General features: G+C 31.4%; 1 protein-coding gene across 22 annotated transcripts; it reads left to right on the top strand.

Moving 5' to 3' along the window:
• Nucleotides 1-5,256: 5,256 nt before the first annotated feature.
• Nucleotides 5,257-14,593, top strand: LOC114412302 (protein OSB2, chloroplastic-like). Of its 22 annotated transcripts, none has more exons than XR_003666649.1 (14): nucleotides 5,259-5,607; nucleotides 6,298-6,387; nucleotides 9,329-9,642; nucleotides 10,249-10,321; nucleotides 10,575-10,774; nucleotides 11,014-11,070; nucleotides 11,574-11,662; nucleotides 11,835-12,222; nucleotides 12,467-12,574; nucleotides 12,662-12,791; nucleotides 13,058-13,128; nucleotides 13,234-13,432; nucleotides 13,676-14,004; nucleotides 14,309-14,593. XR_003666649.1 is itself a non-coding variant. In XM_028376128.1 (8 exons), the coding sequence occupies exons 5-8, from the start codon at nucleotides 11,603-11,605 to the stop codon at nucleotides 13,378-13,380; spliced, it is 408 nt and encodes a 135-aa protein (XP_028231929.1). In that variant the 5' UTR covers nucleotides 9,337-9,642; nucleotides 10,249-10,321; nucleotides 10,575-10,774; nucleotides 11,014-11,070; nucleotides 11,574-11,602; the 3' UTR covers nucleotides 13,381-13,572. The 22 variants fall into 22 exon arrangements, 1 of the variants encoding a protein (XP_028231929.1); XR_003666651.1 differs by having other exon boundaries at nucleotides 11,574-12,222; nucleotides 13,676-13,816; nucleotides 13,909-14,014; XR_003666648.1 differs by having other exon boundaries at nucleotides 11,574-12,222; nucleotides 13,234-13,481; nucleotides 13,676-13,816; nucleotides 13,909-14,004.
• The last annotated feature ends 91 nt before the right edge of the window (nucleotides 14,594-14,684 follow it).

Here is a 14,684-nt window from a genome sequence, read left to right as displayed (position 1 = left end):
ACACATATTCTAAAATCATGTGTGGTGTAACTATCCACCTATACACTTCTCACCTTTGAAATTTATTTATCCTATACATCCCTTTTTCATGAACTACACAAAACATTAAACTTAACATAAGATAATTTCCAAGTATTGAGTTTCAATGAGGATTGGATCGGTGTCTTGTTCATATATGAGTGAGTCATTGTGTTTATGATAACAATAATAATCGTAGAATGTACAAGTAGAAAAGACAAATAAAGGATTTTGGTACACCTAACACTAGACAAAATCATTTGATTACAAAATCCACGCATAAGTTAACATAACACTTACCGCATCTTTTTTGGGAAGAAAATTTTAACAAATAAGACCAAAAACATTGCAACTAAAATTACAAAGAGCATTTTTAAGGAAACATATGGCAAATGGTCATCTATGGAAGTTTGCCTTACCTTAGCCATGTAACCATGCTTATAAGTTGCAAACGTCGTAAATTTGATCATTTTCAATCATGTGTGTGATAAACGTCAAGTTTACCATATTTTCATATGCAATCTAAGATGTTTATTTGATACTTATACTTTAGGTCTTGTTTTGAATCAAATTCATTATGTTTTCAGTTTTTAATATATTTTAGATAGGAATTACAATTTAAAAAGTTTTTATAATGATTTTGTGAGTTTTTATAGAGAAATAGGGTAATTTTACAAGGTAGTCTCGCTCAAGCAAGGTATAGGCCGCTCATGCCAGCTCAAAAAGAGGATAAGGTGAAATTTTACAAAAGAAATTTCGCTTAAGCGAGGAGCACACCAGACAGTGCGTCTAGAAACTGAATTACTTCAAAACAAAGATAATTATGGAGATATAAGTCAAAAATAAATAAAGAAAATCACTTGGAAGATAATTTCAACAATTAAAACAGATTATATCAGCTGAAGACATAATTTCCTTGTGTAGATTATATTATTTTGTAAATTAAGGAGATTATTTGTCTCTATTAAACACATCTATGATTCCATAAATAAGAGGCTTAAGCAACAATAGAAAAACACCTCTGCACACCACCCTTCATTGAAAAATTTTCTTCTCTTCTCTCTTCTTGTATTTCACGAGTGTGTAGTTTCTTTCTTAGCTAGGAGAGGAAAAGATTGAACCTTATTTGATATAATTTTCTCACATTAGTATATTGTTTGAGTTCATTATTCACCTTCTATACTTAATGCTTTGTGAGCCTGTGCACCTCATAGATGATTCTAGGAATTGATGTGCACTTTGGTGAGTCTCATTGAAAACTAAAATGAATCAGATACTTAATTAGGGTTATCTCTAAGAATAGAATAATCTTGGTTAAGTCTCGCTAATTCCCGAATGATAACGTTGATTGCTTGTGTTGGTTTGCCAAGGGATTGGGAATCAAGGCAAGTGATTTAGGGTCTATCACCTAAGGAATTAGGGATAGAATACATTAGTGAATTGGGGATGAACTATATAACGATATAGAAGTGTGAGGAATTGCAGAAAATAGAAGGATTTCTACTACACTCTTAACATCTAAACGTTATTGTTTCTATCTACAAGTATTATTGCATCAATAAGTAACTTCTTACCTTTTCTTTTAATTTTTGTTATTAAATATTTAGCACATTAATCTCTCTAGAAAAAATATATCTTTATTTTCTGTTTTGATTAGTTTTAGTTTTAGGTAGTTTAAAATATAAAAATACAAAAATATCTTTATCCCAAAGGTTTTAATTTGAATATTCATTCTTGTATTATTTCCTCAGGCTCAGCAAACAACCTGAGCTTTGATTCAGTACTACCATTAAGATTTGGTTACACTTGGCCGACGTAAATCCTAACATAATTCAAACCTTAATAGTGTGTAATATAAAATTTAGTGAAACTAAATCCTGGGTTGTGTGTGACAATGATTGTTAGTGGGAAAATGATCTTAATTTATAATATTAGACCATTAAGTTCAAGGTATTGTAGTCTTTTAGGTCAGCGATCCTATGTCAAGTATACTAATTAATTTTCTCCTTGGATTTTGTGAATAACTAGGTTATTTATGTGAGTGAGGTGAAATGTGCAAGGAAAATTCATGATCCCCGTAGGTAATGTGTGTTTCACTCTGAACCAATTGCATCTAAAAATTTGTAGTCAAGGCATTAAGTTTATTTATCACAACCATCCTCCTCTTATGTGCAACAAAAGGAAATATTCTTTAAAGCACGTATCTTCAACCAATTCTCCCCTCATAAAAGATACATCTCATGAGTCGTAAACTAGAATCAAGACCTTTAAGCCCAAATAGTTAGTGTTATTTATCTTTAACAACTCATTATGGGATAAGACAAACCCAAGTTGAAGTTCTTTTATCACGATATAATATATCTAACATCAGTTTTGTTTTGTTGCTATTGAGCACAATCCCAATGACTTGTTTGAACCAACGAGACATTACGCGAATCTCAACATTATATTAGCCAATGATGACTTCCCTATCCTCCAGATGACATGTTTTAATTTAGTTTCTCTTCACTTTTCCAAATTCATTACCATCAAACTTTGATGTAGTCAAACCTTTGTCAATGTGACATTGGCATACTCTTTTACCATTAAGGGAAAACTTGACATTGTATACCCCAAAGGAAACTATACATAAATGATTTTCTTTAACTTTATTATTGCCAACGGGTTTTACCTTTCCCTTAATGGAACCCATTTGTATTCCTCTTTCCAAATTAAGCTCCCTTTAAGTCTATTACGACCAAATGGTGTGTTGGGGTCCCGCATGGTATTCTTTACACTTGGCTTTAGCAAATTATATTCTAATATGTTTCTTATTGTAAAATTATATATTAATTGGTAAATAGGTTAACCCATAGCAGGAAACTAAGTTAAACTCCACCTCAGGATGTTGTTAGCTTTGTTAGTCTTGTTCTTGCTATATGCCATACCAATTGATCGAGTTTGTTGGGTTTTAAGCATGGGAGTTTCTTCCACAGGAAAAAATAAAAAACCCGTTCATGCATTATTTGTGATTTTAAACCTGTTGAAATGTAATTTTAAAAACTCTTCTAAAACTTACATAGGTGATGTGTAAATCAACCGTTACCATGGAAAGAACTCAATGAGGAAATTTAATAACTTTTAAAGGTGAATAAATTTATTGAACTTATCATAAAGGAGTTATTGGAACGCATTCAATATTTGTCTAACGTTATGGTGTTTATTAAACCCATAAATATAGCTCATTTGGTCACTTACTACCACAAGAAAATCTTTTTCGGAGACAAAATTATCACTGTGTAAGCGACAATGTCATCACTCAACAACTTGTACGTTGCATTGGCCTTTGCGTTAAGCTTAAATTTGTTGATTAATATGTCTCTATCTTCAGAAACTCCTCAACCGTCCCAGGGTCCTTCCAATTCAAAGCCATTGTCTGCGTACGAAAAATATCTTAGTGATTGTGCAAGCAAGTTGAAGCCACACTGTGGTGAACAAATCTTCTTCAGTGTGTTTGTTGGAAATCAAACGGTTACCAACCGCTGTTGTCTCAGTCTATTGAATGACATGGGAAAAGCCTGCCACACAGACGTCACAAAATATGCAGTGACATTGCCATTGTTCAAGCAGAACCTAACTCAAATTTTAAAGAGGAGTGAGAAGGTGTGGAATGATTGTAGTTCTCGGTTAATTAACTGACACTTCAAGATGCATTGAATGTGTGTATCAAATTAAAAGTGTTTTACCTACCAAACAAATTTAATTAAAGTTACACATATTCTTAAATCACGTGTGGTATAACTATTCACCTATACACTTCTTACCTTTGAAATTTATTTGTCCTATACATCCCTTTTTGGTGAATTACACAAAACATTAAACTTAACATAAGATACTTTCCAAGTATTAAGTTTCAATGAGGATTGGATCGGTGTCTTGTCACTACTACAAAAAGCAGTTTTAACATCAACTTATTAACATCGATTTTGTCCAAAACCGATGTTAAGTTAAACGCGGTGGCATATTTGTAAATAAAGTATCCTTCTTAACATCGGTTTTCCAAAAAACCGATGTTAATGCATACACGTTAACATCGGTTTTTCAAAAACCGATATTAACATCATTAGTTAACATCGATTTTTGAAAAACCGATGTTAACGTGTATGCATTAACATTGGTTTTTTGAAAAACCGATGTTAATATAAACTTTTTTTTTAATTATTTATATATTTTAAAAAAAATCATATATTGCGTTATTAATTATATTTTAATTAAAAAATAAGAAAATTAATAAACAATAATAAATTCAAAAGATAAGCATTTAAAAATTAAACTAAATTTTTAAAATGAATTTTGTAATTTTAATTTTATTATTTCATGATTATCATTTAAATATAAAACACATTTATATAAATTATTTGATATTAGTTAATTTGAAAATATAAAAAAACTGTTTTTAATAATAGAGTTTAACTTTTATAGAATTTTTATAGAATGTTGATAAAAATAATTATATCATAAAAAAATTAAAATCTTTTATTAATATATTTTTATTTAATTATTATAAAAATAAAAAATTAGTTTTTTTCTATGGAGTCAGCGTCAGCGTCAGCGTCATTAATATTTTGAGAAGTCACCTATTACAGTTTTATTTTTCTGCAATTTTAAGACAAATAGATCAATCAAACGTGTCTATAACTCAGTCAATTTCAAAAGATGACCTTCGGTAAAAAAATAAAGCCAAATACTGTTTATTAAGATATGTAGTAATAATTATATAATACATATTTACTCACTGACGCACAAGACTATAAAATTACCATTTTTTTTGGAATTTAATTAGATTAGAAATTGACTCCCTCCAAAAATAAAAGGGCTTAAATACAAAATACATGAAGTGAAAATGTGTTTGTTTTATTTTTGGTTTTTAAAATATTTTAAATAATATTTTTTTAATGTTTAAAGTTTTATTTAAAATATTTTAAAGATAAAAATAAACAAATAAATTTGATAAGAGGAAAATAATGTATTTTAAGGTAAAAGAAAATATCACTTGGTAATCGTATCTTCGTTTTCCATCACGAGTCGCGAGCGACTCTGGATTTAAAGTAAAAGGCGCCTCTACAGTCCAAATGTTCTAAGAAAATCCAAATTCCAAATATAAATAAATAAAAAAAGTCAAAACGAGGTCGTTTGGCTCCTGTCATGTCGCCAACACACTCGAAGAAAGAAAAGTAGCGAGCTTTATTTTTCAGTGTGTGAGTGGTAAAGTGTGTTTTTCTTCCACTTCCAAACTGTCAAAGTCGCACACAGCACAAATTAAAATTCCCAAAAACAAAGAGATAGAAAAAGAACTCCGTAGAAAGAAGCAAAGCCACAATTAGCGAAGAGAGAGAGAGAGAGGGTTTTGTGAATTCACTCACTCACTCACTCTCGAGCTCGATGCCGCGACCCACTCAGTCAGTCACTCAGGCACAGCGCCACAAAGATCCACTCTCTGCCACGAGCCCGCAACCCACTCACAAACATAGCTCGCCGTCGCGACCCCGTGCCACTGCTTTTCCGCGACCCTACGCCGCCGCGAACGCTCACCCTCCATCTTTCCTCACCGTAAGCATTCCTATCTCCCAGTGATGCAAGCTTTTTCGTGTATCACAGTATTAGTATTTAACTTAACCAGTGTAAAGAACATGGTTTTTGTATCTTTAGTTAGTTAGTTGTTTCCTTAATTTTTAGCATTTGTATCTCCCAGTGGTGCAAGCTTTTTTTGTGTATTACCGTATTAGTGTTTAATTTAACTAGTGTAAAGAACTTGGTTTTTGTATCTTTAATTAGTTAGCTGTTTCCTTAATTTTTATCGACTGACTATACTAGCTTCTGCTAGGACTTGGATCCATTGAATATTCTATTGTAACTAATTGGTTAATTCATTAGTAACTTTTCACTCCTTTTTAATTAGTGTTTTTTTTCTGTAATATTGTGAGATATGTTTTCTTACTGTTCTATTATTGATTCCTATGATTTTTGTATCTGGCAGTTGTTCTTAGACCTTAGAATTGTGAGTTGGTGAGAAAGACATGAAACAATTATCTTATAATGACCCTAATTCTTCTTTTGAAATGCCTATAATAGACTGATAGTGGTATATTGTGAAGTATTTGTTAAACTTGCTTGTAATGTATCATATGTTCTTCATTTTAAATTACAAGTTTTTAATTGCAGCTCAAATCAATTACATTATGTTTTGATTTTCTGTTTTGAAGCCAACTCTGTTTCTGTTTTGATTTTTTCTTTGCCTAGGTGTTATTGTGACAGAAAGTGAACGATTGCTGCTCTCTTTTGGTGTTGTCATTGAAAGAATTTGGTAGTTGAGAAGTAAGCATTTAACCGGTAACTTCATCATCACATTGTTTTTACTGATTATTTTAGATTTGTAGTTTTTGTGTAGTGATTGGTTTGTCTGACTGTGCTGTGACTGGATGTGTAAATTATAATTGTAATATAACCTGTTTTGGATTACAAGAAGTTCCTTCTCACTCTGTTGGGGAAAGAAGACTAAATATTTTTTCTCGGAGGGCATTTGTGATTACGAGTTTAGGACACCAAGCTATACTTGTGTGTGTGTGATGGTTGATGGTGTTAATCTATGTTGATTTTGCTTGAGACTGTTTTCAGTTTTCCTTGATCATGAGAACTTGGAGTTCTATCTTATAGAGTGGTAATATGATAGCTGTTTGGTGGCTTATAAATTATTATGAACAGGCTCAAAATAAAAGATATCTCAGTGGCCATTTGAATTTAAAAAAAAAATGATTTTGAGCTAAACAATGTTGAGATGTACTATGTTTAATTTAATTTAAAGTACAAAGTTTTACATTGGAACGTGTATACGGTGCAGGGAATTGATTCCTTGTTTAGAATAAATAAAGGAATCCTAAATCTAGAATAAATAATACATGTCTATAATTAACAAAGTCATATGATAGATGATTTTTTATTAGTTTATTTTGTGACAATTTTGCAATACATGTCTATTAAAATTTAATTCTAAAACCACAACATGATCAACAACTTCATAGTGGACCTTAAGAGTTAAGAAATAGGAGAACTTGTCTTTATCTCATTGTTGTTGAGTACACGCTCCTGCGCTTAAAAGATGACTCTGAACACATGTGTTCAATAGAAAATTACACTGATTTTATTTTTTGAATTCACATGATATTTCTGCACTTTTTCCCTCTTGTAAATTGTAATAACTCTAATAATTATTTAAAATATCTTTCATCATAAAAGCACATAAGGTTATACCCTTATTACAGGAATATAACAAAGTTAAAAAGACTAAAATAATTTTGGCCATGTTCAGATAATTTTATTCATAAAAAATTATGAAGAGAAAAAACAACTTTTATATAAGTTAAAATTAGCTAATATAAACTCATATATAGAAGTTTTTTCATGTTAACTTTTATATAATTTTTAAGTTACACAAATTAATTTTTACTTAAATTTATTTTTTTTCTTCTATAAAATAGATCCAACTTATATTTAACTTTAGTTTTTTTTTCTTTTATCTTTAGGATCGAACACGATATAAAAAAAATTATAATAATTCCTATCATGCTTAACTAAGTTAGTTAAGCCAATACTTATATAACTTTAGTTTGAGAAGAAAGCATTTGGATAATTAATAAAGCATCCAAAGCAACGTAGGCTAATGATGTAAAATATTTATCTTTAGCAATCTTAGTAATCTCAGACTAAGCCTCTAAAATTCTGCCACGAAGTCATCTCTTCTTTCTGTGCTCCTAAAATGGATTACATCTTGAGGTTCTAAAAATCCATTGATTTGGGTAAGTTAGTACTAAACGAATGTCCCTTGGGAATAAGTCCTTCTAGCCCCCCTCTTCCTTGTCATTTAGTACTATGTTTTTATTCGTTACAGAAAAGTCTAGTTTTTACCAGGCCAACTTTTTCAATTGTAGTGTTAAAAATTTAAGTAGTACTCATGATTAAAAATGTTGACTGTGATTATGACTCAAATTTAGCCCAATAACCCATAGCAATTAACTAATCAGGCTAAGTTTTTTTTTTTTTTTTTGTCTTTCATAAATTCATAAATTGTTAGATTATTGATGTAAACATTTAAAATTATTACCAGTAGAAAAATTATTTTTGCCATCCATATATCACAGTAAAATTTCCGTACTTAAAACAAATCCCTTAATAATTTTGTATATACTTTTTTCTGGTTAGGCTTTGGTTTAATTTGGGTGGGAGCACCTATTCAATAGGCTGATTTTTTTTCGACAATGTATTATAAATGAGTTTTTTTTCTTTTGATAAATTTAATAGGCTGATTTGAAAATTTGATGAAAGCGTATGAAAAGGCATGAAAGTTCAGTACCCTATTCTTAAGATAATGTATTTTTATTGCTAAGCCTCATCCGTATATTGTAGGACATGGAATGCAAATTTATCTTTACTCACTTAATATGTGTTGTCTTTTTTTTTTTTTTTCAAATGTAACACTCACTTTCTATTTGTTTTTTTTATTGCACTCAATTTATATTTGAGTTAACTTCTTCAATAAAGGAGTATATCTCAACATGAGATTGAGTTGATGATCCATATGATTAGCTTATGCCCACTAGAGATTGAGGTAACTTTCTTCAAGGAAGAAGAATATTACTATGTGAATGCCTTGGAATTGATTGATTTAGCATTAATTGATGTTTGATTATTTTTACTTGAAAGGCTTGTGTGATGATGTTATAATTTCTAATTATGAGAAAATATTATTTTAAGATATTTATATTGTTACTAGTGTTATTTTTGAAGAATGCAAGTACCATGGCTGATTTGTCTGCAGGTTGTCGTGTTGGTTGAGAACAACACTAGTTGTGAACTATCTTATAATTGAGTGTTTTATTCACTGGAATTACCATCTCATTTATTTAGTTTGATTTTAGACTGGTTAGGATTTATTAAAATAAAAGATCATTTGTGGTTGAATAGATTTTGTTTTTTCTTATTTAGGGTCGTTAACAATCATTTGAGTTTTAGATTTCAAGATTAAGTTAATATACAAATGGATTATATTGGATATTTTAATATGTCTAGAATGTTATTTAAGGCCTTGTTGGCTTTTAAAATTTAATCTTTAACAAATCAATATCTATATAATAAAAGAGAAGAAAATTGAAAATACTGAAATATTCATGGCTGAGAGGTTGACAGTTGTTCAAAATTTTGGTTTTTTATCAAAATATCCATAGCTGAGAGCTTGACACCTGTTCAATTTTTTTTTATTTTTTTGGTCATTTTATAGCCTTCCAGCTTTGCTTTGGTTTTGTGCCACCTATTGCTTTGTTTTGTGTCACCTGCCTGCTGTGCTGCCTTTTTTCTGTGACGTTGAGATGTGTCCTCTCTCTTCATCCCTTCTCTTCTTTACCAGAAGATTATTCCACCTAAAACCGCACCTCGCCACACTGCTGCACCCTCACCCTCCATTATTCTTTCTTCTTCTCTCTCTTTTGTGTTTTGGGGAAAAGAGAAGAAGTGAGGAACCGAAGAAAGAAGAAAAGAAAAAGAAACAAAAATGGCTGAATCAAAATTATTGGACCGTGGAAGTTGGAAGAAACGGTATTCTCAACACTCAACTTTATTTCTTTCTCTCACAATATAAAAAAAAGGTGAGAAGGTATTTTATTTGTTTATTTTTATTTTCTATTTTGCTTTGAATGACAAGAAAAACGGAAGATTTTTTTCTGGGCCATGAATTTTATATTCTTTGAACTATGGACTATGATCCACGGATTCGGTGGAATTTGGCTGGCGGAAGGAGAAGCTTGAAATTTCAATGCGTAGTCAATGGTGAAAAATCTTCTTTCTTCTTTTTTTGTGGAAATTGTAAGGGACAAGGATTTTTTTTTTTTTTCAAGGGACAAGGATTCTTAAGTTAATTTATTTCTTTCTGCCCACAAGTAAAATAAACCAACTATCTTGGCTTAATTTTTTAGGTCACACGTATTCTAAATTACATTTTCTGTTTTTGCTTCTCTTCTCATCTTCATTCTATTTTTTTTTTTACGATTTTGGTTTGGCTTTGAGGATGGGTTGGGTAGCCATGCTTTATCTCGCCTTTATCTCGCCGTCGTTCCTGCACTCAACCGAGTTTCTCTTTCTGTGCTTGGCTTTGGACTATAAATTTAGCCTCCGAGTTTAATTTGGAGTTTGGTTTGGTTTCAGCGATTATCTGATCAAGCTTCTCCTAATCGGCGACTCTTCCGTTGGAAAATCCTGCTTGCTTCTCAGATTCGTTGTGAGTCATCACTTTATTTGCTTCTCCTAATCTCTCTTTTTGTTTACTTTCTTTGTTTCTTCGTTTCATTTCAAGATGACTCCTAGGTCAACAGCTACGTAAGTACTATTGGAGTTGATTTCTAAATTATCACTCTTCTTCTCTTTTGTTATTTCTATTTACACCTTGATATTGGTAATTTAAATTTTAATTCAATTTAGCTATTCTTTGTCGCTTTTGTCGAATTTTATTGGCTTATGAATAATCGATGTAGGTTGTGGATCGGGACTTAGCAGTGAGACAATCTCGGAGAATGGACACCATTGGATTGGGCTTGATATTTCAGCATCAATTCCTATTTATTTTGAATTTTTATATATTTGTTGCTAATTCTATTTATTTTTGTTAAATGTATAAGATGTTGCGGTGGAGCGAGAGGTTGAGGGTGACCTTTTACTTGGTGACATGGGTCAGGTATATCAATACTATTCACCTTATTTCTGCTTAATCAGTATTATTGCTGTTGCAATTGCTGTTCCTGCTCAATGTTATTGTGTTCTAATTTATGTTATAAACTTATAATACTCTTCTGTGTGTGTTTTGGTCATGATGTTTGTGTGTAATGAATGAGTTATTATTGACAAAATAAAAATGACATCCATGCTCTGCACCTTAGCTTACTGTTTTTCTGTCACTTTGTCATTTGGTTTCAGGGTCTAGGAATTTGTCCTGGAGTTTTGGATGGAGCCATTAGTATATCTGCTGTTCAGGTTTGTTTTCAATATAATAAAATGAAAGCTTACCACCCATCCATACTTATCAATACATGCAATTAAATGCTGGAAATCAATAGTTCAAAACTGAAGCAATGAATCCCCCCTGGCTCCCCCTCGATTAAGAACAAAGAAATAGTAGTAACTTTTTGAGGATAAAGAAATAGTAACTTGAAAGGTGTGCCTCAACCAATATTTCATATATGATATAGCATGCAATGTTTTTAGAACTATGCTAAGTTTAATATGATTAGCTAGCACAATCATTTTTTTTTTTTTTTTGGTGTCTCCTTATGCCTATGATGAATTGAAATGCGGCATCTATATGGAAACTATATACCTTTTAAACAAAAATTTGAAATGAAGGAGAAGAAGTACAACAAGAAATGTGCAAATGCTGTTATTAAATCACTGGGTAAATAAATCACCATCGCACGCTATTTTTATCTTACAGCATGGTTGATAATGACTTTACTATTACGTTTGTTCTATATCTGCAGGTCTCAATACGGAAAAGATTGAAAAGTGCATGGGAGATCCAGACGCCGATACCGATAATCCTGTTTTGAAAGAAGAGCAAGATGCCCAAGTACTGTCTTTTATAATTGCTATTTAGTTCATTGTATCAGTGTAGTAATATATAGATGTTTAACAAAATTAGTTTTTATAATTGCTATATGTTCTGGGTTTGAGGAAACTACTGAACCGGCCGTTTGCTTGAGCAGTGGTAAATGTTTACTTCTTTTTTCTTTTGGTACAAGGAAAATGTACTTTGTGGACTTGAATTGTTGGTTGTGGACCTGATTCTTTCTGACTGGCATGCAAGAATTATTGAGACATTAGATATTGTTTTTCTGTCTAAACTTTTAGAAGCCAATTGATCATTTTCTTCCTAATAACACCCACATTTCGAGTTTGTGGTGGATGAAGCATGTGTCTGAAATAGCCTTGGAGAATCTTAGAATTCGGTTAAGAGGCACAACTGCACAAGCATGGTTGGTCATATAGGGTGGGGGCGAACACAGGTAATAAATCAGAATGAGCCCATGTTAAATGTGAAAAATAAAATAACTGAATTTCCGAGAAGTGGGAGAATGGAAGTCATGGCAAGGCTTCTCGCTGCTGAGACTTTCTCTCACACTGTAGTAGGTAGGTACATGGAGACCCTACCTTTTAGAATTTCTTACTCATACAATTTCTTACTCATACTGCCTAACATTGTTTGCTGGATTTAGGTTATTATATATTATATATCATTATTATAATATAAAAATAATATATATAGTACTTCACAATAAGTAGTTGTTTTTGATTTAGAATAAACCAATGCAATGTAAAGTTGGGTTGTTTCAACATTCCAAAATTTTTCAATTTGTTTTTGTTTTTTTTACAGCCAGTGCAAAGAAAAACCCAGATTCTTCTTCACCGAGTCCCTGGAGAGACCTTCTAGATAATCCCATGCAGTAACGTGATTTCCGTGAAAGCAAACGGCAATGGATTAGTAGTGACTGACTCATGACTTATCTTTCTCTTTTTGACTCGTTTATCTGGGGATCCATCCTTTTACACCTCTATTTACTTAGTACAGGTAAAACCAAAGCACCCTGATTTCAAACGCAAGGATCGCAATTCTCTCTGGCTTGGCAAGGATGAAAAGTGGGTTTTGCCTAAATTGGAAGGACTTCAATTTGATGTTCCAACTGCTATATCCAAAAAAGGTTTGTCTGTCTGTATAAATCATAAAGGCCTCATCCATCATAGATAGAGTCATATTTGAGATGCATGATAGAGTTGGTTCAAACAGATTCTCAATCTGATTTGGGGTTCATATCTAATTAAAAAAAACAAATTTATATTTTTGATTTTGTAGCCTGGAGATGCTCTCAATTTGTCATGTTTGTTTTTCCTGTGCCACTTAAGATTATTCCTTATGTCCTACTTCCATTTATGCATCATATTTTGTTTTAAAGTACACATGTCTCAGGTGATGGTGGTGAGCCCTGTAATGATTTGGTGCAAAACTATGCTAACTGGTGGGATAATAGATTAAATAAGGTAATCCCATTTTCTGTTTTGTCCTTGTGTTCTTAAATCTTTACAAGTTTATATTACTTTATTAAAAAATTTTGTATTGAGTTAGTAGTTCATTTTGATTATCAGAGGAATGCAAAAGCTCCCGATTTCAAGCACAAAGAAACCGGTAAAGGGTTGTGGCTTGATTCTTCATCAGAGTGGGTTTTGGAAAAATTGCCGCCACCTCTGAAGCCTAAACAAAGTGTAGATACTGAAAGGACACTGGTTTCATAAGCAATGGACAGTGAAGTAGAAAATGGAGTCATTCTCTTTGTTACACTTCCATGTAATTAACTTATGCCTTCCATAAATAGAAAGGAAAAAGCTGAAAATATGTGCGTTGACAATGTAAACTTTTTTTAATTTCAGTTATTGCTTTTACTTTTATAATAATAATATCTATCTTACCATGATTTCTGATTGATTGATTATGCTGACAATGCATGCCTATTAAATTCTTTAATTTATGAGTTTTGTTTTCATTTTCAATTTCTGATTGAACATCATTTTTTCATGCATGGCTTGGAAGATAACTTTGCCCGTGAGAAGTTGGCTGCTGAGTATATTTGTAGAGAACTACGTGAGGCAGATGAAACAAATTTGCTTCAGGAAGAACGTTGTCTGATTTTCTTTTTTTTACTTGGTGAATCGACCCTTTTTTTAATACAATGTGTGGATATTGCTTACTAGATACTCCATAGTAGTTTATGATTTTCATAATTTATTTAGTTTAATGTGTTTTTACTCATTTTCAATTGATAGAAGAATGAAGGTGCTGATTGTCACATGCTGAAAATGAATAAGGCTCTGTTTGGAAAAACTTCTCAATAAGCACTTATAGAAGAAGAAAATAAGAAGGTAAATTGAAGTAAGCTTCTCTCATAAGTCAAAATTAGCTTATGACAAGCTAAAATAAGCTTTTGGAGAAGCTAAATGAAAGACCTCTAATCTTCTCAAATTAGCTTATGTATAAACTAATTTGGATGAAATGATAAGAGAGATTATTATATGTGAATAAACTAATTCGTATCCAAAGATTTTGATTGTGCATTTCACTATATTTCTTCTTTTTACACTAAGTATCTTTCTAATTATTTCTGCAATTTGTATATCCTAAGAATTGACTTAAATATTTTATGCTGCAATGCTACTCAAACATAAGGGATGGCAAGACCCAGCAACTTGGGCCAAAACTCTGGGAAATAGTTGGAGAACAACAGGGGATATTGAAGATACCTGGAATTGGTGAGCATACTCACATTCGTGCTTTTATTGGACACTTGACAAAGATATTGGCAGAACAAAGCTACTATTTAGGTTGTGTGAAAGCAGAAGGATCTACATACAACATGTGTGTTGTTCTGCTTTTATTTAATGTAACATCTTATGTGGATGCAAGATCTAAATTTAATTATATATGTGCATCATTTTCCCCTTCATAGATAAATTATTATTATTATTATTATTATTATTATTATTATTATTATTATTATTATTATTATTTAGTCATGCATGTTTGCTTCCTTTTAAAAAATTAA

This window comes from Glycine soja, chromosome 5 (genome assembly GCF_004193775.1).
Source record: "Glycine soja cultivar W05 chromosome 5, ASM419377v2, whole genome shotgun sequence".
NCBI lineage: Eukaryota > Viridiplantae > Streptophyta > Magnoliopsida > Fabales > Fabaceae > Glycine > Glycine soja.
This window is presented reverse-complemented; position numbering and strand designations above follow the sequence as displayed.